The sequence below is a fragment of the Lolium rigidum genome, chromosome 3 (genome assembly GCF_022539505.1).
Source record: "Lolium rigidum isolate FL_2022 chromosome 3, APGP_CSIRO_Lrig_0.1, whole genome shotgun sequence".
Lineage (NCBI taxonomy): Eukaryota > Viridiplantae > Streptophyta > Magnoliopsida > Poales > Poaceae > Lolium > Lolium rigidum.
The window spans coordinates 29497785-29521709 of NC_061510.1; the positions used below are offsets into that span (position 1 = coordinate 29497785).

At 41.9% G+C, this 23925-nt stretch overlaps 2 protein-coding genes across 2 annotated transcripts in view; one reads left to right on the forward strand and one right to left on the reverse strand.

The window, feature by feature from the left end:
• The window catches only part of LOC124701359, a 46575-nt gene that overhangs the window by 901 nt on the left and 21749 nt on the right, over positions 1 to 23925 (reverse strand). The gene's annotated exons all lie outside the window — the stretch shown is intronic.
• LOC124701360 lies at positions 14633 to 15578 on the forward strand. The gene is made up of 3 exons (XM_047233416.1): positions 14633 to 14655; positions 15070 to 15268; positions 15359 to 15578. The coding sequence occupies exons 2-3, from the start codon at positions 15088 to 15090 to the stop codon at positions 15496 to 15498; spliced, it is 321 nt and encodes a 106-aa protein (XP_047089372.1). The 5' UTR covers positions 14633 to 14655; positions 15070 to 15087; the 3' UTR covers positions 15499 to 15578.

The following is a 23925-nucleotide window of genomic DNA, read 5'->3' on the forward strand; positions in this document are numbered from 1 at the left end:
CTCCGGTGTGATGAGTGAGTAGTCTACCCCTGGACTATGGGTCCATAGCAGTAGCTAGATGGTTGTCTTCTCCCCATTGTGCTATCATTGTCGGATCTTGTGAGCTGCCTATCATGATCAAGATCATCTATATGTAATTCTATATGTTGCGTTTGTTGGGATCCGATGAATAGAGAATACTTGTTATGTTGATTATCAAAGTTATGCTTATGTGTTGTTTATGATCTTGCATGCTCTCCGTTATTAGTAGATGCTCTGGCCAAGTAGATGCTTTTAACTCCAAGAGGGAGTACTTATGCTCGATAGTGGGTTCATGCCCGCATTGACACCGGGACGAGTGACGAAAGTTCTAAGGTTGTGTTGTGCTTGTTGCCACTAGGGATAAAACATTGATGCTATGTCTAAGGATGTAGTTGTTGATTACATTACGCACCATACTTAATGCAATTGTCTCGTTGCTTGCAACTTAATACTTGGAGGGGGTTCGGATGATAACCTCGAAGGTGGACTTTTTAGGCATAGATGCGGTTGGATGGCGGTCTATGTACTTTGTCGTAATGCCCAATTAAATCTCACTATACTCATCATGATATGTATGTGCATTGTCATGCTCTCTTTATTTGTCAATTGCCCAACTGTAATTTGTTCACCCAACATGCTGTTCGTCTTATGGGAGAGACACCTCTAGTGAACTGTGGACCCCGGTCCAATTCTCTTTACTTAAATACAATCTACTGCAATACTTGTTTTTACTCGTTTTCTCGCAAACAATCATCTTCCACACAATACGGTTAATCCTTTGTTACAGCAAGCCGGTGAGATTGACAACCTCACCTGTTTCGTTGGGGCAAAGTAGTTTGGTTGTGTTGTGCAGGTTCCACGTTGGCGCCGGAATCCACGGTGTTGCGCCGCACTACATCTCGCCGCCATCAACCTTCAACGTGCTTCTTGGCTCCTCCTGGTTCGATAAACCTTGGTTTCTTTCTCGAGGGAAAACTTGCTGTTGTGCTCATCATACCTTCCTCTTGGGGTTGCCCAACGAACGTGTGAAATACACGCCATCAAGCATATTTTCCGGCGCCGTTGCCGGGGAGATCAAGACACGCTGCAAGGGAGTCTCCACTTCTCAATCTCTTTACTTTGTTTTTGTCTTGCTTTATTTTATTTACTACTTTGTTCGCTGCACTAAATCAAAATACAAAAAAAATTAGTTGCTAGTTTTACTTTATTTGCTATCTTGTTTGCTATATCGAAAACACAAAAAAATTAGTTTACTTGCATTTACTTTATCTAGTTCACTTTATTTACTATCGCTAAAATGAGTAATCCTGAAGTTGAAGTTCGTTCATTTAAGCAACAAGGGGGAGAATGTTTAAAAGATGCTTGGTATAGAATTAGTGATGCCCATAATAGGTGCACTAAGAAACACTCCACCACTATCCTACTCGAGAATTTTTATGTTGGTATCTCTAGCTGGAATAGATATGTTCTTGATTGTCTCGCGGGAGGTAACTTCCTAGGTGCTCCCGCTTTAGAAGCTAGTTGCATTATTGAGAGTTTATTTGGAACACCACCTGTTAAGGAAACTAAAAGTGAAACCTCCCTTGAGGATGTTATGAAAAAATTGGAAACCATAGAGAAAAATTGTAGCATTGAAACTAAAATAGAAATATTACTGGATAATACTGATAAACTTGATAAAATCCTAGGAGGAATTAATGAAAGAATTGCTACTCTAGAAACTTGTGCTATCCATGATAATCAAACCCATAGAATTGGTAAACTTGAAGAAGCTATGAGAAAATTGGGTTCAACTTTTTCTTCTCTTAAATTTAATGAGAAAGCTTATGTGGGTAAGGAGCAAAAATTCATGTATGTCTCTAAGGTGCCTAAACCAAAGAATTACTATAGGCCTAAAATTGATAAAACTCCCAACACCGCTGGTAATGATGTTGATGCTTCATCTCTCGATGTTACTTGATACACACTTTCGCGCCTAGCTGAAAGGCGTTAAAGAAAAGCGCTTATGGGAGACAACCCATGTTTTTACCTACAGTACTTTGTTTTTATTTTGTGTCTTGGAAGTTGTTTACTACTGTAGCAACCTCTCCTTATCTTAGTTTTCTGTTTTGTTGTGCCAAGTTAAGCCGTTGATAGAAAAGTAAGTACTAGATTTGGATTACTGCGCAGTTCCAGATTTCTTTGCTGTCACGAATCTGAGCCCACTGCCCTGCAGGAAGCTCAGAAAATTATGCCAATTTACGTGCATGATCCTCAGATATGTACGCAACTTTCATTCAATTTGAGCATTTTCATTTGAGCAAGTCTGGTGCCATTTTAAAATTCGTCAATACGAACTGTTCTGTTTTGACAGATTCTGCCTTTTATTTCGCATTGCCTCTTTCGCTATGTTGGATGAATTTCTTTGATCCACTAATGTCCAGTAGCATTATGCAATGTCCAGAAGTGTTAAGAATGATTGTGTCACCTCTGAATATGTCGATTTATATTGTGCACTAACCCTCTAATGAGTTGTTTCGAGTTTGGTGTGGAGGAAGTTTTCAAGGATCAAGAGAGGAGTATGATGCAACATGATCAAGAAGAGTGAAAGCTCTAAGCTTGGGGATGCACCCGGTGGTTCACCCCTGCATATATCAAGAAGACTCAAGCGTCTAAGCTTGGGGATGCCCAAGGCATCCCCTTCTTCATCAACAAATTATCAGGTTCCTCCCCTGAAACTACATTTTTATTCGGCCACATCTTATGTGCTTTTTCTTGGAGCGTCGGTTTGTTTTTGTTTTTGTTTTGTTTGAATAAAATGGAACCTAGCATTCACTTCATGGGAGAGATACACGCTCCGCTGTAGCATATGGACAAATATGTCCTTGGTTTCTACTCATAGTATTCATGGCGAAGTTTCTCCTGCGTTAAATTGTTATATGGTTGGAATTGGAAAATGATACATGTAGTAATTGCTATAATGTCTTGGATAATGTGATACTTGGAAATTGTTGTGCTCATGTTTAAGCTCTTGCATCATATACTTTGCACCCATTAATGAAGAAATACATAGAGCATGCTAAAATTTGGTTTGCATATTTGGTTTCTCTAAGGTCTAGATAATTTCTAGTATTGAGTTTGAACAACAAGGAAGACGGTGTAGAGTCTTATAATGCTTTCAATATGTCTTTTATGTGAGTTTTGCTGTACCGTTCATCCTTGTGTTTGTTTCTAACAAGCCTTGCTAGCCTAAACCTTGTATCGAGAGGGAATACTTCTCATGCATCCAAAATACTTGAGCCAACCACTATGCCATTTGTGTCCACCATACCTACCTACTACATGGTATTTTCCAGCCATTCCAAAGTAAATTGCTTGAGTGCTACCTTTAAAATTCCATCATTCACCTTTGCAATATATAGCTCATGGGACAAATAGCTTAAAAACTATTGTGGTACTGAATATGTAATTATGCACTTTATCTCTTATTAAGTTGCTTGTTGTGCGATAACCATGTTTCTTGGGGAACGCCATCAACTCATTGTTGAATTTCATGTGAGTTGCTATGCATGTTCGTCTTGTACGAAGTAAGGGCGATCTACACTGAGTTGAATGGTTTGAGCATGCATATTGTGAGAGAAGAACATTGGGCCGCTAACTAAAGCCATGTTCCATGGTGGAAGTTTCAGTTTTGGACAAACATCCTCAAATCTCTAATGAGAAAAGAATTAATTGTTGTTGAATGCTTAAAGCATTAAAAGAGGAGTCCATTATCTGTTGTCTATGTTGTCCCGGTATGGATGTCTAAGTTGAGAATAATCAAAAGCGAGAAATCCAAATGCGAGCTTTCTCCTTAGACCTTTGTACAAGCGGCATAGAGGTACCCCTTTGTGATACTTGGTTAAAGCATATGTATTGCGGTGATAATCCAGGTAGTCCAAGCTAATTAGGACAAGGTGCGGGCACTATTAGTACACTATGCATGAGGCTTGCAACTTATAAGATATAATTTACATGATGCATATGCTTTATTACTACCGTTGACAAAATTGTTTCATATTTTCAAAATCAAAGCTCTAGCACAAATATAGCAATCGATGCTTTTCCTCTATGAGGACCATTCTTTTACTTTTATGTTGAGTCAGTTCACCTATTTCTCTCCACCTCAAGAAGCAAACACTTGTGTGAACTGTGCATTGATTCCTACATACTTGCTTATTGCACTTATTATATTACTCTATGTTGACAATTATCCATGAGATATACATGTTACAAGTTGAAAGCAACCGCTGAAACTTAATCTTCTTTTGTGTTGCTTCAATACCTTTACTTTGAATTATTGCTTTATGAGTTAACTCTTATGCAAGACTTATTGATGCTTGTCTTGAAGTGCTATTCATGAAAAGTCTTTGCTTTATGATTCACTTGTTTACTCATGTCATACACATTGTTTTGATCGCTGCACTCACTACATATGCTTTACAAATAGTATGATCAAGATTATGATGGCATGTCACTCCAGAAATTATCTTTGTTATCGTTTTACCTGCTCGGGACGAGCGAGAACTAAGCTTGGGGATGCTGATACGTCTCCAACGTATCGATAATTTCTTGTGTTCCATGCCACATTATTGATGTTATCTACATGTTTTATGCACACTTTATATCATATTCGTGCATTTTCTGGAACTAACCTATTAACAAGATGCCGAAGTGCCGATTCTTGTTTTATCGCTGTTTTTGGTTTCAGAAATCCTAGTAAAGAAATATTCTCGGAATTGGACGAAATAAAAGCCCGGAGGCCTATTTTCTCACGAAGCTTCCGGAAGACCGAAGACGAGACGAAGAGGGGCCACGGGGAGCCAAACCCTAGGGCGGCGCGGCCCCCTTGGCCGCGCGGCCCTGTGGTGTGGGCCCCCCGTGCCGCCTCTCGACTTGCCCTTCCGCCTACAAATAGCCTCCGTGACGAAACCCCCGGGACCGAGAGCCACGATACGGAAAACATTGCGAGACGCCGTCGCCGCCGATCCCATCTCGGGGGATCTCGGAGATCGCCTCCGGCACCCTGCCGGAGAGGGGAATCATCTCCCGGAGGACTCTACGCCGCCATGGTCGCCTCCGGTGTGATGAGTGAGTAGTCTACCCCTGGACTATGGGTCCATAGCGAGTAGCTAGATGGTTGTCTTCTCCCCATTGTGCTATCATTGTCGGATCTTGTGAGCTGCCTATCATGATCAAGATCATCTATATGTAATTCTATATGTTGCGTTTGTTGGGATCCGATGAATAGAGAATACTTGTTATGTTGATTATCAAAGTTATGCTTATGTGTTGTTTATGATCTTGCATGCTCTCCGTTATTAGTAGATGCTCTGGCCAAGTAGATGCTTTTAACTCCAAGAGGGAGTACTTATGCTCGATAGTGGGTTCATGCCGCATTGACACCGGGACGAGTGACAGAAAGTTCTAAGGTTGTGTTGTCGCTGTTGCCACTAGGGATAAAACATTGATGCTATGTCTAAGGATGTAGTTGTTGATTACATTACGCACCATACTTAATGCAATTGTCTGTTGCTTGCAACTTAATATCTGGAGGGGTTCGGATGATAACCTCGAAGGTGGACTTTTTAGGCATAGATGCGAGTTGGATGGCGGTCTATGTACTTTGTCGTAATGCCCAATTAAATCTCACTATACTCATCATGATATGTATGTGCATTGTCATGCTCTCTTTATTTGTCAATTGCCCAACTGTAATTTGTTCACCCAACATGCTGTTCGTCTTATGGGAGAGACACCTCTAGTGAACTGTGGACCCCGGTCCAATTCTCTTTACTGAAATACAATCTACTGCAATACTTGTTTTTACTGTTTTCTCTGCAAACAATCATCTTCCACACAATACGGTTAATCCTTTGTTACAGCAAGCCGGTGAGATTGACAACCTCACTGTTTCGTTGGGGCAAAGTAGTTTGGTTGTGTTGTGCAGGTTCCACGTTGGCGCCGGAATCCCTGGTGTTGCGCCGCACTACATCTCGCCGCCATCAACCTTCAACGTGCTTCTTGGCTCCTCCTGGTTCGATAAACCTTGGTTTCTTTCTGAGGGAAAACTTGCTGCTGTGCTCATCATACCTTCCTCTTGGGGTTGCCCAACGAACGTGTGAAATACACGCCATCAATGCTCAACTTGAACTTGCCCAACTCAACCTTGATGATGATCACCACTTGATGTCATCCTCTCATGGACTATATGAGATATCACTTTTGATGCATGCCCATGGAAAGATATCTAACCCACATAGACAACACAAGGGAACATATATGATGGGTTAGTTCATAAAGCATAATTGACATGGCTTACCATACCACATGACTTCTCGTGGAACATTCTTCATGCTTCATGTGTTGACCAATCTTGAAGCTATTCTTCACTCTTTGTATTGGTCAACCTTGTATCTTCTCATGCTCTATCATACTATCTTGAGGTGTATAAAGAATTCTTCATTTATTGAGCTCAAAATCTTGGTCAATCCACAGCTCAACTCATGAGACTATCATGACACCGACTTAGAGGCATAACTTGAATTCTTCACTTGGAATTAAGCACTCAAGATCTTGATCATTCATTGCTTATCACATAAGCTAGAGCATGGCAAATATTGAGCTCCACATAAGAACTCCTTCTTCATTTATTCTTCTTGATCATATCACATATATGTCTTCAAATCGATGATCTTGATGCCAATACTCAAGATATATCTTTATCTTCATGGAATCCATACTTGAATCCAACACATGGACTACAAGTTGTACCTATGGAATATTCCTTCATATAAACTCAATGAAAACATTAGTCCATAGGGGTTGTCATTAATTATCAAAACCACACATAGGGGCAATGTACCCTTACACTTTGAACAAGTATCAGAGATGAAAATGAACTATCATAAAAGTGAATTAATGGCTATAAACATGGAAACTCCAGAGATTGTCCCTTTCCTGGATATTTTCCAATGTGTAGCTGGAAATTTCCCAGTTAAATATCTAAGGCTTCCTTTACATTTTAACAAACTTAAGAGAGAGGACTTGTAGCCTCTGGTAGATAATCTTCTCAGTAGAATGGCAGGGTGGAGGGGAAAAATTTTGTCCACAAAGGCAAAAATAATTCTCATCCAAATTGTCTAGTATTCTATTTATATGTTGTCCTTTTTAAGATTCCCTAAGTGGGCCTTAGATCTTATCAATACTCAAATAGCTAATTGCATGTGGAATGATGTAGATGGTAATAGGAAAATACACTTGGCCAATTGGCCTTCTATATGTATAAAAAAAGAATATGGAGGTCTTGGTATACCAAATATCCAGGATTTAAATATATGTCTAGTTGGGTCTTGAATTAGGAGATATATTCAAGGTGAGGGTAGCCTGTGGAAGAAAATAGTTGATGCTAAATACAACACTAGAAATGCTAATATATTTTGTTGCTAGGACTTAAACCCTTCTGTTTTTTTGGAAGGGTTTGATATGGGCATCTAGGACTGTTAAATTTGGGTACAAATAGAGGTAATGGTAGATCTATTAGATTCTGGGAGGATACATGGTTTGGAAATGCACCTCTATCTACCCAGTATTGGGATATATATTTTGTAGTTAATAAACAAATGAAAATTGTTGTTGATCTATGGGATGGACAACAGTTGAGATGTGATTTTAGGAGGACTTTTACACTACATATGATAAAAATGTGGTTTGAGATAGTAGAGATTGCCAAAACTATTATTTTCTCTGATGAGGAAGATCAACCTATTTGGAAATATGAATCGAAGGGTGTGTACTCTTCCAAATCTTTGTATGCTATTATTAACTTTAGAGGTGAACAACCTGTGTTTTTACCAGCAGTCTGGGACTTAAAAATCTCACCCGAGTTCAAATTTTCCTCCGGCTTTTGTCACAGAATAAAATTATGACTAGAGATAATCTTATACATAGAGGTATATAGAAACCTCTTGTATGTGAGCTTTGCAGTGAGTTAGAGTCTTTTAAACACTTGTTCTTTGATTGCTTAGTCTCTAAAACGCTTTGAGCAATGGCTCTGCAATAAGAGGCTTGAGAAATTTAATGTAGTTTCATCTGCTGTAGTTTAGGGTATATGGAATAATAGAAACCATTTGGTGTTTAAAAGAAAAATTTGGTTGTCTATGAAACAAGTACGGGGTCTAATTCTGTCGTACCTAAGGACTTGGCAGATCCCTTTCAAAAAGCTGACGTGGGATCTGGTGGAAAGCTTCAAATCCGCCCTGGTGAGAAATCTGAGGGGATTGCTGTCGTTGATGCCGGACTGAAGTGCACTTCTTTCAACTGGATATCAACACCTGGAAAACTGCTGCAACGTCTCTACACAATGGACGCGCCTCGGAAGCCTACCCGCTGAAGCACCCGGAGAAATCGGACAACATTCATGTGGTGACCTGAAGGGGAAGGGCTTCCTAAAGAGAGAAGTGTTGCGATAATGTGTTGTGATCTAGGTAGCTTTGGAGAGTAGTTTTGCAAGATGGTTTCTTGTTGTTCCTTTGACTGTAAGCTACTATGTTGCTGCCCGTTTAGATTTTGTGGCTAAGACACCCAGGTAGTGGTGGGTTGGATCTGTTTAATTTATCATCCCGAAAACGCTGTTTTTTTTTGTTTTTTTTTTGAACCAACATCGGAAGGGGAAAGACCCCTACCTCATACCATTTTATAAAAGCAGTCAGCGAGCTAAGGTAGCTCAAAGTCTTACAACCATGCAAGGAAAAAGAGAAACCGAAAGGTGGTTCCTAAGGAAAAAGAGTCTAGGATGAAAATTATACAGCCCAGTTCAAAATCCAATTTTGGATCTCGGTTTTTTCTTCTTTCCTAGCTCTAAGGGCCCAAAGCTTGCAGAAATCCAGCCCTGCCTTGCTACCGGGTAGGCTGGTTGCTCTATATCATCAAAAACCTTTTTATTTCTTGATAACCAAATACTCCGGAGCATGGCGAGTAATAATCAATCCCCAAGCAATCCTTTTATGGTTTGGCCATCTTTCTTTGCCTATAGCATATATGTCTGGAAGCTCATCTATTCCACTTAAATCAATCCCAACAAGAGACAGGATCTGCTTGGTCCGTGTGCAAACCAAGGCGAAATGTTTCACTGTCTCTGTAGCTTTGCACCCAAAAGGGCATTTCTCATCATCCACAATATTTTGTTTGAACAAATGAGCTCTGACCTTGATCCTACCCTTGATCAGTTTCCAGGCAAAGATTTTACCTTTTCTTGGTGCCGAGCAATTCCAAATTTCATCAGCACCAACTTGATTGATACCTCCCCAATTCATAAGTTTGTAAAGGTTACTTACCGAGAAATTTTCACTTCTATTAGATCTCCATGCTCTTTTATCATAGACTGTATCCTGAAGAGTGCATGTATGTAGGAAAGAGAGAAGTGCTTCTTTTTCATCAGCTGCTCGATTGGAAGTGATGTGATTTAACGGTATATTCCAAATGCCGTCAATCCAACAGTCTGCTATCGATATGTTTGGTCGGATAGCGTGTGAGAAAAGAGCTGGAAATTGGAAGCATAGTGGCCCGTTGACTGTCCATTTGTCCTTCCATAAAGAGGTGCATTTTCCATCTCCAATTTACACACAAGTAGAATTTCTGTAAGTTTCAATCATGGAATTAATCTGTATCCAAGCTCTTGTTTGAATGGTTGTTCGATCTCCTAGGTATTTGTCTTTCAGATGGGTCATTCGAACCCATCTTGCCCATGGAGAGTTAGGCTCAACAAGGAGTCGATGGACAAATTTTGTCAGAAGGCATTCATTTTGAATTCTGAGATTTTTTATACCAAGCCCTCCTTCCTTGTAATCTCTGCAGACAAAGTCCCAGGCAACCAAGCAGTCACTTCCAGTAACTGTGCTTTTTCCTTTCCAAAAGAAAGCCCTTAGCAATCTCTCAATTTCATCAATGACCCATTGAGGAAGTTTAATGCATGACATAAGGTACGCTGGGAGGGCCGATAAAACAGATTTTGTTAGAGTTAATCGCCCTCCACTAGTAATGAAATCTAGAGAGAACGAAATTCTTTTTTCAACCGCTGATATATATGGCATAAAGACTTCCCTAGGAAGTTTTGAATCAGATAGTGGCAAACCAAGATAATTCTGAGGGAAAGAAGCAACCTTACAATTCAGAGCATCTGCAATATTTTTACCTTCCTGGTCGGTCAGGTTGATCGGTACAAAAGTAGATTTAGAGAAATTAATTTTGAGCCCCGTGGTACTCGCAAAGTCATCCAGAATTTGCTTTAAACAAATTGCCTGTGCAAGATCCCCTTGTAACACTATCAAAGTGTCATCCGCATATTGTAAAACCGGACATGGCTGATCTTCCAATACTGGGTGTCTAAGAAAACCTTCATTTGCAGCATGTTGTATAGCCTTTTGTAAAACATCAACAACCACAATGAATAACAAAGGGGATAGTGGGTCACCTTGACGTAACCCACGTTTAATATCGATCCATTTGCCAGGGATACTATTAAGGAGAATGTCTGTTTTGGCTGTGCATAGTAGTTGTTTCATCCACATGATCCAGGTATCATTAAAGCCCCTGACTTGAAGGATAGTGAAGAGGGCTTCCCAGGAGACGGTGTCAAAAGCTTTGCTGAAATCCAGTTTCAGGATCATAGCTTTCTTTTTCCTCTTCCTGCATGTTTGCACCAGGTCCATGGCATACATAAAATTATCCGCAATACACCGTGTTTTAACGAAGCCAGATTGGTCCTCATCGACAAGTAGTTTAATAACCATTTGAAGGCGTGCCGCTAACACTTTGGTAATCCATTTCACCGTGTAATTCAGCAACGAGATTGTCCTGTAATTACCCGGTGTATTGTCATCGTCCTTCTTGCGTAACAGGACCATATAAGATCTGTTTATTCCTTCGAGTTTGAGTCTTCCTTGAGAGAACTGCTTAAAGAACTCAGCCATATCACCTTTGATTAAATGCCAGAATTGTTGGTAAAAACCAGATCCAAAGCCACCTGGACCGGGGCTTTTGTCTCTAGGGATATCCTTTATAGCTTGCCAAATTTCTTTTTCCGTGAAAGGATGGGTGAGCTGTTCTAAATTAACCATATGAGGGTATAGCTGCTGCAGATCAAACATGGGTGTTGAAAATGCCTCAGCTCCCATAATTCCTCGAAAGTAGTCTCTCAGTATCTTATCTTTGGCCTCATGGGTGTAGTAAGGTAAGCCATCTTGTTGTAGAACTTTAATTTGATTTGTTCTAAGTCTTGCAGAGGCTCTGGCATGATAAAATCTTGTATCCTCGTCTCCCAAAATACACCAATTGACTTTTCCTCTCTGTCTCGCAGCCACAGCTATTGAGTGTATTATCCTTTCAATATTTTGCTTGACCATGTCTCTGAAGAACATTTCCAATCTAGTTAGAGGCCTACCCTCTTCAAGCCAGTCCAAGAAAGCAAGAGTGAATTTGTTTGTGTCCAGGCATAATCTGTCCGGTTTCAAGGATTTTCTCCATTTCCCAATCCTCTTCCTCAGTTTTTTGAGGTTACAACAGATTTTATGTGCAGCATCCTCATTTGGATTCAAGTGGTGCCAAGTATTCATGATGATGTCGGAGAAACCACCTCTGAATTTCCAATTATTTTCATACCTGAAGTTTTTTGCTATTGGTATGTCAGTTGAAGCTTCAATCTTCAGAGGTACATGATCAGACGTGACTCGGGGTAAAGAGTGCAGGGTAGTGTTTGGTAGATAGTTGTCCCAAGCAGCATTAACAAAAGCTCTATCAATTCTTGTCATGATCGGCGGATCCTGAAGATTAGACCAAGTGAAGCTTCGGTCCAGCAGAGGCAGTTCTTGTACTTGTAAGTCTCTGATTATGTTGTTAAACCTCGACGTTTCTGATAAAGAAGCACGTCCGGAGCTTCTGTCATCACCTGATCTGACCGTGTTGAAATCTCCAGCAATAATCCAAGGTCCATCAACAAAGGGAAGAACCTGTATTATTTCTTCAAAAAACGCATCACGGTCAGAGTCAATAGTAGGACCATACACATTGGTTGCCCATAGATGAAAATTGGAGCTTTGAGATTGTAAGTGGACTGTTATCGATCTGTTCTTTCTGATAGAGTGACTGAGTTTCAGATTTTTTGAGTTCCATGATATTAAGATACCACCTGCTGTTCCAGAAGCATCGATGTGTTGAACCTGGTCATGTATTGCAGGTAGGAAGGAGGCTTTTTTGAAACTATTTAAATCACTGAGCTTAGTTTCTTGGAGAAAAATGACATCAAACAAGTGCGAAGATAAGGAGTCACGCACCAACTCACATTTTTTCTCATCATTCAGACCTCGAACATTCCAATTACCCAGGCTGAAATTTTTAAACTGAGATGTCATGATAAGCCATGCCTGACAGCTGATAAAAACCAATGCAAAACGAACACCCACACACAAGCCAGCCTTCTAAACTCTGGATCGAAATAACTGAAGAACACAGCGATACATTTAAAGAAACATAGCAACTTAACTAATGCAATAAAAAGGGCCTGCTGGTTGCTATTCATTCTCGAAGTGCTTTGCAGCATCCGAGATCTTAACGAGCTCAGCTTCTTCAAACCCACAGGCCTTTCCCAGATACAACAGATCTCCAACCTGCAAGGGAGGCTGTGCTGTGTCTTTGTCCAGGACAGGTCCTTTGTTCTTTTTCTGTTTGAGAGTCATCTGTCCAGCTTCTCCTGGCCCTTCGACATCTCGCACTTTCTTCTTAACTGCTCTATCCATGACCCTGATGTATTCATCGTCAAACTGCTCTGCAACCCTCTTGCTGCGTCTTGGCACCAAAGCATCTAGGGTTGCCACCACCTCCTCATGTGGGACGAACCTCTGGGGAGTAGGTGAGGCGAACAGGCAGCTGATATCATATGTTCCGCCTTCTTCCATATTCACCATGTTCTTCTCTTTGTTTCTCACCAGTTTGGGTGATGTAGCTGGAACTACGGGCGGGATCATCGTGGCCTCCGTGAACAGGGGCCCCACGACGTCCTCCAGTCCACCCGTCATGGCATGCCCAGGTGCTGGCAGGTTTGGGGTCGGGGTTTGCTCACCCTGCAGAAGCACCAAGGTGGAAGCCTCCGCCATCATGGACTCCGGAGTCGCCATGAGATACTCCTCAGAGGGGTTGATGTGGTCGGCGATCCCCTGAACGGCGATGCCTCCTTGGTCTGGAACCAACCATGATCTTGTTCTGGTCCTCTCGGTCATGTCGGCATGGCTTTGGGACAGCCAAAGACCGAGAAAGAACCTCACCTGGCCGCTGCTCCGAGGCCAGCGGCACGTCGAACACGAACCTTCCTATGGCTAAGGAACGGGTGTTCCGAATTACCTCACTTTCCCTCTCTTGGGCGCCGGTAGCGGAGTGCACACCGGCGATGTGAACCGAGTGCCGCGATGTGAGATCGGGCAGCTCCAGGACGCCAGCAGAAACACTGGTGTTGCTCTCTATTTCAACCTCCCTCCCGGCCAGACAGACAGGAGTATCGAGACCCCGAAGCCACTGCCGGAGAGAGAGAGGGCTTAGCGGTGGTGCTAGCCTTCGCCGGAGGAGGGAGCGGCTGTCGCCGCTTGCGCGTTGCCACTCGCCAGACCCCGCTCATAGCTTTTCCATCAGCACATCATCATCGGCCAAGCGATCTCATTAGCCCTGTCACAGGAACTTCCTGAAAACGCTGTTATGTTTCATTTTTCAATGAAACTCGGGAGCGTTCCATGTTCATTAAAAAAGGGACGGAGATGAGAAGTGGTCTCGACGAGAAGACCACTGTTTTCCGGTTAAAATACCCCTGGCACGTTTGGACAAGCGCCTTAAAATTAGGTTTTCCCTAGATTTACAGGTTGTTTCTGCGCCGGTGGATCGACTGAACACATCATTAGACCACTGTCACCGGTCACGAAACAAACCAGGTATTACGACTCTGAATAGGATTGCAAACCGACCGCTTTTATACCAAACAATGCCTAAAAGCGCGCATAATATTGCACCGGTAGGCACTCTCCCTGGTTGCCTATATTAATACTACTAGTACGGGCCGGGAAACTGAGAATAATACGGAGAATAGGTATAAGAAGAAAAAAACTAGGGGGAAGAGAAGAACTGCGTACCCTTGTGGTCGGCGGTTGATCTGATCGCGGGCAATCCCCTTCCTTCAGCGGACGCCCTCCCGCGTCAATTAATTACATACATGTAACACCAATTTCCCCTCTCCCTCTCTCTCTCTCTCTCTCAGATTGCGTGGGTTCAATTAATCGACGATCTGGTTTGTTTAGGTTAATTTGCAATGACTGGGTCGATCCCGACATTACCATCCTCACCGGCTCTCGGCGAGCGTGACGATGTCGACGGATTGGAGACCTGGGAGGATCCCATCCCTCGACGATCACAGTTTACTGTTCAGGACCTCTGCGATGCTTTATTGCTGCCTCCAAAGCACAGTTCAGTAGAAGGCCCAAGCAGCCGTCCCGTGAGGAGCGGGCCAAGCGGATAGAGGAGCGTCAACGCAATATCTTGCTCACAGCGCTAAAAAAGTACGCCAAGCAAAATAATATACAGGTACCGTATGCATGTATGTATATGTGGTGCTGGCTGGCTTCTCATGTAGTGGGTATATTTTCTTGCTTTCATGGTCCACACATTTTACAGCCATTTGATGCATGTATCCACTTGATTCGATTTGGCTGATGTTGCTTTTGTCCCTCTATTTGTATTTTACCTACGGAATCAGAACACAATGATGGAATTGAAGATGGAGTATATAGTTTAGATGTGCGATTTTACTTCTAATGGAATTGACTATGATATAGAGAAATAGCTCACTTACCAGCTCAATCAATTTTGTGGCATCACCGCTTTCATGAAATTTGGAGTAACCTGTATGATTATTATCATTTGAATCAAAATTGTTATTTTTTTATATTGCATACACGGTTGAAGCCGAATGTGTTGTACTGACTGATTTGATTTCAGCCTAGCGAACTAGAGTTTATGGAAGTGAAAGAGATGAGCCTTGTTGTTGAATGCCCGAGAGAGTATGTTCACTACAACTTCCTAGTGAAAAGAGGCTTCTCGGATGGTGAACCCACTATGTTCTTTGCTGAGGTGAAACCTAATTGCAAGGGAGAGGGGGATGTTTATCACTGCACCCCTTTGGAAGAGACTGACTCTGGTAAGTGGTAACTATCTATATGGTACTATTTGAGATAAATTTTCTTCTGCATTGTCAGACATCAGCAGCTAATATATTCTAAATATGTAGGTCATTGTTTTGCTTGCAATCATGGAGCGAAGGACCTTATGCATCCCAATGCTGGTGGCTACTTGGGCGGGCACAAGGAGAATGGTTCCTTCCACATGGAGTTGGTCCTGGATAGTGATGATGATGTTTGTTATCTTTAACGGCTAGAAACTTGCAAAGCAAGATCCTGGGGAATTCGGTTTCTGGATTGCATCATGGGCTCCTAGAGGAAACAGCGTTTAATTTATGTGAGCAACAAAGTGCTAGCTAGAGCTTAAATGTTGAACATGAATTATGTTTTTTAAATATTGTTTGGTACTCTTCTTGCGGTCATTTTATAACTTGGTGTGATGACAACTTCTTCCAAGTGAGTACTAGAGGTTTTATGTTAATTCTTCATGGTTCATGCCAGTTAGGCCCAAAGAAAGTGTCCTGCGTATTGGCAGTCGGGTCAAAAATGTTGGATGATGCATGTGAATCCTTAATGTGATGTGTGGCGCTTCGCTGCTAATGACAGTGCCTCACAAACAATGTTCATTCGATATTAGTTTTGAATTTGAAACGATGCCATGGGATGACTCCTTGGCAGTTCACAAGAACAGTAACAATATCAAACAGTTGGATCAGCAATCCAGGAAAGCTTCTGTCTCTTACTCTAACCAACTTTGTGTTTATGCCATCTTTTTGAAATGCCTAATATTAGGGAAAGGGAGAAGGAAAAGATAAAACTGTTTACAGATTGTTATCTGCCGAACATGTCTGGCGAAGGTTCTTCAGATTTTTCACACAAACTGCCTTAGCAGTAAACCTTCCATCAGAAAATTAGAAGCATAGTGACAAAAACAAGTACAGTAGAAAGAAGGGAATGCAATTAAACAACTGCACGCTGTGATCAAAATTGATCAAAAAAGCAACCAATAATGAAGGCAAACTAGTCACGCAGTGCAAAGCTGATATCACATTTGCAAATCACAATAAGGCTCCAAGCGATCCAATATGCTTTCGCGAAATGTATTTCATGATGAAGTGTTACAGGAGATGGATGGAAGATATTATACACAAGGTAGAGCTTTTTAGAAAAAAAAGCTAGAGCACCAGAAGGATCCAAATGGAGTTTTCACATCATGAGTACCAAGACTACATTCCTAATCTTGCAGAATAGAGGTATTTCAGGCTATCAGAAGAAACTCTTCCATAACCTCCCGATCCCCAATCAGGTCCGTAGGAGTTCTGGAACACGTAGTAGCCTTTACCATCCTGTGTCACGCCAAAACCAACAATGACCATGCAATGTGAAATCTTCTGCCCCCAAGAGTTGGTCTCATAGATAGCATCAGGTGGAATGTCATAAACATCATTGGGACCTAATATGAAGTAATCTTTGGTGATTTGCATATTCCCAATGAGGACATTCCCTTCTCTTAACATAGCACAAGCATTTTCAAACCCAGCTGGGAGTACATTCTCAAATCCATCGATGCGATACCGGTGGAAGTCCTATAAGATTAACATGAAATGCAATTCAGCTCTTGGAATGTTGAAAAACAGTAGCAACGAATAGATGTCAACATAGTTGATATAATATCTATAAACAAGCATGTTTAATTTCACTTACCATTTGTTCATAAATCAGCAACAGTTTGAATGTACGAAGGTAAGACAAACAAACCAGCAGGCGTTTGATTAAGAGGAAAGGTTCAACCTTCAAACAGGGAGAGCCCATCCATATTTGAATGTAGAGAGTAATATATTGTGTGTACATACTTCAAACATTGCAACAGTATTCCCAGATCATGCTAGAACCTACTATTCTGAATGTGCAAATAATACTACCAAAAGATAAGCAGAATCGCACCTCAACGTTTGCATCTCCATGGTTGTAGGCTGATTCACTTAGAACTCCATTCTCTACCACTTGTTCAAGACAAACAACAAGCTTGTTTTTTCCGTTTCCTTCGTTCCTTCGAAAAATCTGAGTGACAATATCTTGAAGCTGGTTGTGCGACAACTTGATGGTAAATTCTTCAGCTTGATACGCCGTGCCTCCAATATAAATTCTAGCTGCATACTGCTTTCTATAAATCCACTCGGTGGCTGAAACGGTTGACACTGAACTGCATTCACCTGTAAAGTATTCCCAGACTTATCCACGAGTCAAACAATTCAACAACTGCAATCTCGATAGTACAATTACAATACCTCTTCCTTGTGATCTAACTGGTGGCGCAATGTTTCTGATGTTGAATTTTCTGAATCTCCAGCTGAAGTCCAAATCACCAATCACTTTTTGAAATACTGTCATGTGGAACATACTCATCAGAGTTTGAAAAGAGCTTCTACTAATTGAATCTTTTAAGAAAATCACTTGATAAAACACATACTATGGATGCAAGAGAACCTAAAGAATACATAATGTGGCTCGATAAGTTAGATCTTTGCTTATCCTGAAAACATGTACAATTTAATAGATAGTTCAGTATTTAATTACACGAAATACCAAGTCCAACAGAAACCAGAAATGCACTACAGTCGTGTAAAAAACTATTCTGTATGTGCACAAACATCTTAATGAAAAGGTATCAAACGAAAATGATAGACAACAGTAAAATGAAATCATGAAATAACAACAGAGGAAAAAATACAAATATTTTTATACTCAAAGATAAAAACCCTTGACACATACTACTGAATGAGTTTATTCAACGAGTTCAAAGAGCCTAATAGAAAAGGCTATGGAAAGAGTGTTTGATAAAAGGAAAATTCCAGTATGACGGCTACAGTCAAAACAGGTGATCCAATGAAAAAGGATAATTATTTTGTACGACAGCATTTGTAGACTGAATTGGACGTATGCCTCTTAATAGATTGGGTTCAAACATTACTACACCACTCAATTGAATCTGAGGAACACATCATTCTGCCAGAAACTAAATTTCAGGAAATTGGAACAGTTAATGGTTAAAATATAATCCCAGCCAGACCATTTCAATTAAGCAAACTAAGACAAGAAACACATGTTGTATTTCTTGGAACTCCAGATCAAAGGAACTAAAAACTTAGCAATGCAAGCAAAGCTGGCCAATGTATCATGAAAAGGAAGGCCACAATTGTAATAAGAAACTAAAAAGATCAAATAGTAAAATGACACTAAGTATCGTGTGAATCCACATCAAACAACTACTTCACATGCCCTTTAGCAGCTGCCTGTTGGAATTATATTTGTGCAGAAATGTCAACATTATTGTGCATGATGCTGTATCTGCCCTGGAACAACACCATAGGGTCTGTCACAATAATTTCATCGCCACTAACCTAACTTACATTGATGTCAGAAGTAATTCAAGGATTAATTTGTTACGGTTACAACTTATACCAACTTCCAGCTATTAATAGACAACTTTCAATATAGTCCCTAGTTTTCTTTGTTTTTTTTCCTTTTTACTTTTCCTGATGTACAAATTTTTCTGTTTACACATATAGTGGAGAAAATACAGTATGACACTCTCCTACCGATTTCCTTGAAAGACGATGCAAACACTTTAACTTCATCCATACAATCAGGTGTGCAAACATGAACATACATTTGGAATGCAGCTAAGCTTCTCGACAAAATGATAGTGGAACTCCATTTGTTTTGCCCTCTAACGATTGCACAGTCCCTAGGTTTGTCTTGTTTACATGGTCCATCGTTTGTAGGGGCTGGAACAAGCAACAAATAACAGCAAATAATCTCTGGTGGGGGAATGTCCTAAATTTTTTATTGTTAGACAGACTACTCCAAGTTCCTTAATTTCTTTCATGTAATTCAGTTGCCCTATAGTAGTAGAAATTGTAAACAGTTCCGTACTTCCGTATGTCCCAGGAATCTTTTTGAGGGAAGCACAAATTGTAAACGGATTTGGCCGTGGGGAGTGCCAACGGCTGGAGATGCTCTTACCTCCTCTCCTTCCTGGCGCTGACGGCGACCTGCGCTGGCGAGCGCCTCGACGCCGGCATCGACGTCCGCCTGCCGAATAGCGCCGCATTGGGTGAAAGTTTCGATCGGGGAGCACCGAAGTTCCAGCCGTCTCCCCGGTAGACGCCCGGTGATCGGCGTTTTTCAGAAATAAACGTTTCCTGGCTGCCAAATATCCAGCGCAGTTCGGCGAATTTGATCAATTTTGCCAATATTTGGCTTATTTTTACAAATGTCACAGTTCAGCAAAACAAGCAAATAATTTGACAAGTTTTCAAACAAATCAAATGGAAATTAGTTGGTGTTGCCTCGAAGCGTCCATATGTGCTCCACCAGATCATCCTGTAGTTGTTGATGCATTGTGGAGTCTCGAATCTCCTGACACATAGCGATGAACGCAGTCCACGATGCCGGCACCTGGTGATTAGGCTGTGCAAGACGACCCTCTCTTTCATATGGTGCAGCTTGTTCCCTCAGAGGAACCGGATACTTTTGCTCATTCTCGGTAATCATGTTGTGTAAGCACACACAACAGTTCATCACCTCGCACATATGATCTTTGAACCAAGTCAAAGCGGGGAACCGAAATACAGCAAATCTCTGTTGGAGGACACCAAATGCACGGTCGACGTCCTTTCGGCAACCTTCTTGTTCCTTGACAAACTCCACCTCCTTCGGGAGGACGGGGCTTGAGATAGTATTCACAAATGTTGCCCACTTTGGATAGATACCGTCTGCAAGATAGTATCCCTTGTTGTACTGCCGGCCATTGGTCACAAAGTTAACCGGGGGAGCATGAACCTCAACAAGCTTGGAGAAGATCGGAGCACTGCAAAATGTTGATATCGTTGTTGGATCCCAGCATATCAAAGAAGGAGTGTCAAATCCAGAGACCATGGGTAGCCACTGCCTCAAGTATCACATTGCAACCTTTTTGTGACCCTTGTACATTCCCTGCCAGGCAAACAGACAGTTCTTTCATTTCCAATGCATGCAGTCAATGCTTCCAAGCATCCCTGGAAATCCTCGAGCTTCATTGAAAGCGAGGATCTGAGCAGTGTCTTCGACAGTGAGTGATCTCAAGTAGATGTCTCCGAACACTGATATCACCGCCCTGCAGAACCGGTAGAAACAATCAAGGACGATGGACTCCGTCATCTGAAGATAGTCATTGGCAGAATTATCAGGAGCTCCATATGCCAGCATCCGCATAGCCACCGTGCACTTTTGGAGGGCAGAAAACTCTGCCATGCCGGTGCAATCCAACTTGCATCTGAAATAGGAGTCGTACTCTCGAAGGGCATACACAATTCTCAGGAAGAGCTTTCGGCTCATCCTGAAACGACGCCTAAAAGCAGTCTCACCGTGCAATGGGTCGTCGGCGAAGTAGTCGGCGTAGAGCATGCACTAGCACTCCATTCGCTGCCTCGGCTTGCAATTCCGGCAACCTGGTGCCGACCCACCACAGCGACCAATGGCCGTCTCGGCGTACAAGCCGGACATGCAAGTTAGGATCAACATGTGCTCCTCGTCTTGGGCGGCGGCTGCCATTTCTTCTTCAAAAAGCTCGGCGAACATCTTCTCCTCCTCCTCCTCGTTGGAGTCGATGTCTGGCTAGACAATTGGACGAACACCTGCCGGGCTTGTCGACGAAGCGCGACGCGAGGGAGTTGCCCGACGGTGGAATATATGCAGAGGGCAAAACAGACGCTGGAATATAGGTTGATGGGTGGAGGGACGGCGGAGTTCACGCAACCGGCCGGCGGATTGGCGAGGGGTGGTGCCGGCAGCGACAGAGCAACAAGAGGGAAGGGGGGATTTGCGTCGAGAAAGTGGTGGGGTCCGTGTGCTCTCTCGCCGACAGAGTGGGCCCGTCCCCACTTTCTTTCGTCTGGAGTCCCCGAGCGCACCCCGGAGGGCCAGAGATGGCCTGGGCTCTCCGGATGGATTAAAAGCCAAATCCAGGAAAAAACGAGAAGCCGGGGGTGCGGCTGGGCCGAATATCGCCGTCCGGATGTGAAAAAGAGCCGCTGAGAACCTCATCGGGAAGACGGCTGGAGATGCTCTAAACTGCGGGGGTGGCCATTGCGCAAGAAGAGCACTCTGCACCAGGGCCTGGCTGTAAGTGAAAAAGAACAAAAATTACTACAATATATAAAAAAGAAAGGGAAAACAGCATATTGGACGAAGCAATTGGCTCAACAAACCTACTCTAGGGATTTATCAGAAATTCGGAATACAGAGCCTTGAGACAAGAGGATGCTACTACGAAGACAGGTGAAGAAGACAGTTTATATAGCCGGCGATCAATGTACGATTCGTGTCAAACTTTGACTGGCTCATTCATCCTGTCTTGCTCTTCTATAAAGCGATAGAGACACTAGGCCACCGAGTTAGATCGCAGAAGCATTTACGAAGAAGGCCAAAATTGCCTTGGTGCCGTGAGACCCAATTCTAGCCACAGTGTCTTCGTGCACGCACCCTCATCGGTGTATGTTTAATTTCGATAAATCTTTACCTCGGACGCGGAACTCGTCACAAGCACGCATCTCTAAATCGGTGCAAAGGGAGCTCGGCTTTGAGCACTACCAGCCGCATACATGCAAATAGTACTTATAGTATAGAGATGTTTAAGCCTCGTGAGTTAGATTGGATCGCTTTCTGTTCAACTCGGGATGGCACGAAATTTTCCCCAACCGCCATTTTTGCTCTCAATCGAAGCTCGTTTCAAGCACTCTCGTTCTTTTCGGTTTCAAGTATAAGAGGGCAATATTAGTATGAGAGGCAGAGCTAAAATCACATAAATAAAGAGCTGACATTGCTTATGTTCAAAGGATAATCCTGAGCATAGGGGGGCTGCGCCCCCCTCGTCCCCCCTTGTCTCCATCCCTGAGCATGACAGTGGCTGGGTGTGACGCGTTTGCTATTTTGCGCTGCAAGCTAGCAACCTAACACAACGACGCCTTAATTTCCCATTTGAGTGGCCGAAGGATAAATTAAAGAGTTAATTACCACGTTCGCCTGTTCTTCTAGATACTATCCCGTTTTGATAAATAAGATGCACACGTATTCAAAGATGAATATTAACAGAAAAAAATGAGTAACAAAATCTTGACTATATAGTACTACTATGTAATTAGTATCGTTGATTTGCGGAAATTCAATTCGGCTCCCGGGTGCGTATGCTTCCTCTACCAAAAAGACATATTTCGAAATGTCAAAAAATTTGGATGAAAAATTCTACATGTACGTCTCCATAATGTATGTGCATTCACCAAGTTTCACGAAAAACCAATATTTTTTGTGGTCTATGTAAAAAGGAGAAATTTTATCTTGTGAAAAGCATTATTTTTAGCACTGAATTTTGTCTTTTTTACACACGTCATATGATAAGTCGATTTCTTATGAAACGACTTTGTGAGCGTGTAGCACGTGAAGATGTACGTACAAATTTTTTGTTTCAATTTTTTTGAAATTGAAAATGTACATAAGATGCATTTCAAAATATAGGGAGCATATACACCCATGTTCCAAAACACCTCCCTAATCCAATTGTTAGCTGTTTTGCATACCGGTTTGCTGACGTGGAAGGTGCTTTTGTTCATCCCTGACCATGCAAGTAACCCACGTTGCTCTGTTTTTTCTCGCAATGGCGATTGATTAATGGTGGCGGGCAGCTAGGCATCATCCTACCGCAGTTCCACATGCTCACCGGCCTTTCTCAAGGTCCCAATGACCAATATTAGATAACGTGTATATTAGGAAGAAAAAACGAGTACTAGCAGGGGGAGGAACCCCTACGGTATTTTTTTTATTAAGATAGACCGAGCTATAGGCGCTAACTCGCGGAGTCTGGGACTCGAATACGCGACCTCGCGGGAGCGCGTCACGGACTACCAGGGGCTGCTACCATCCTGTTCGAGGACTAGTTCCCGTGTATACTAGGAAGGTTATGCCCTAACCTAATCATGCCGGTTATATATAACTGGGGCACCATGGTAAACTCCTGCCATACGCCTTCCTCGGATAGAAGTTTAAATTTCCCCATTTGCAACATGTAAGATAACATAATCTTATCAACCATTGCATATGCCTGATGTGAAGCTAGTCCGTTTGTTCCGTTTCGGGTGCTTATTTATGAATCGAGGGAGTAGCATGTTTGAAGTATGAAGACATAATCCTATGTAAATAGTTCATTGCACATGGGTGTTGGAGATATTCTATTGCGGGGTAAAATTTTGAAAAATGTTTTGTCATTTATTTGCGTTCATCTATACAACTTAAATATCTTACTTTTGTTGACCAAAGGGTAATTATTTTGGTGTATACCGAAATCACAGAAATTCTGAATTTCAATGAAGTTCATTGAAACCTTTTTCCAATCTCCGGTGGCCGCTAGGTATATATGAATACAATTAAAGTATACCGAAATCACAGAAATTCTGAATTTCAATGAAACTTCATTGCACATGGGTGTTGGAGATATTCTATTGCGGGGTAAAATTTTGAAAAATGTTTTGTCATTTATTTGCGTTCATCTATACAACTTAAATATCTTACTTTTGTTGACCAAAAGGTAATTGTTTTGGTGTATACCGAAATCACAGAAATTCTGAATTTCAATGAAACTTCA

What these genes read in the sequence shown, in the direction of transcription:
- LOC124701360 (XM_047233416.1), top strand. Translation starts at nt 15,088, where the DNA reads ATGGAAGTGAAAGAGATGAGCCTTGTTGTTGAATGCCCGAGAGAGTAT. An exon ending in TTTGGAAGAGACTGACTCTG is followed by an intron (nt 15,269 to 15,358) that starts GTAAGTGGTAAC and finishes CTAAATATGTAG; the next exon opens with GTCATTGTTTTGCTTGCAAT.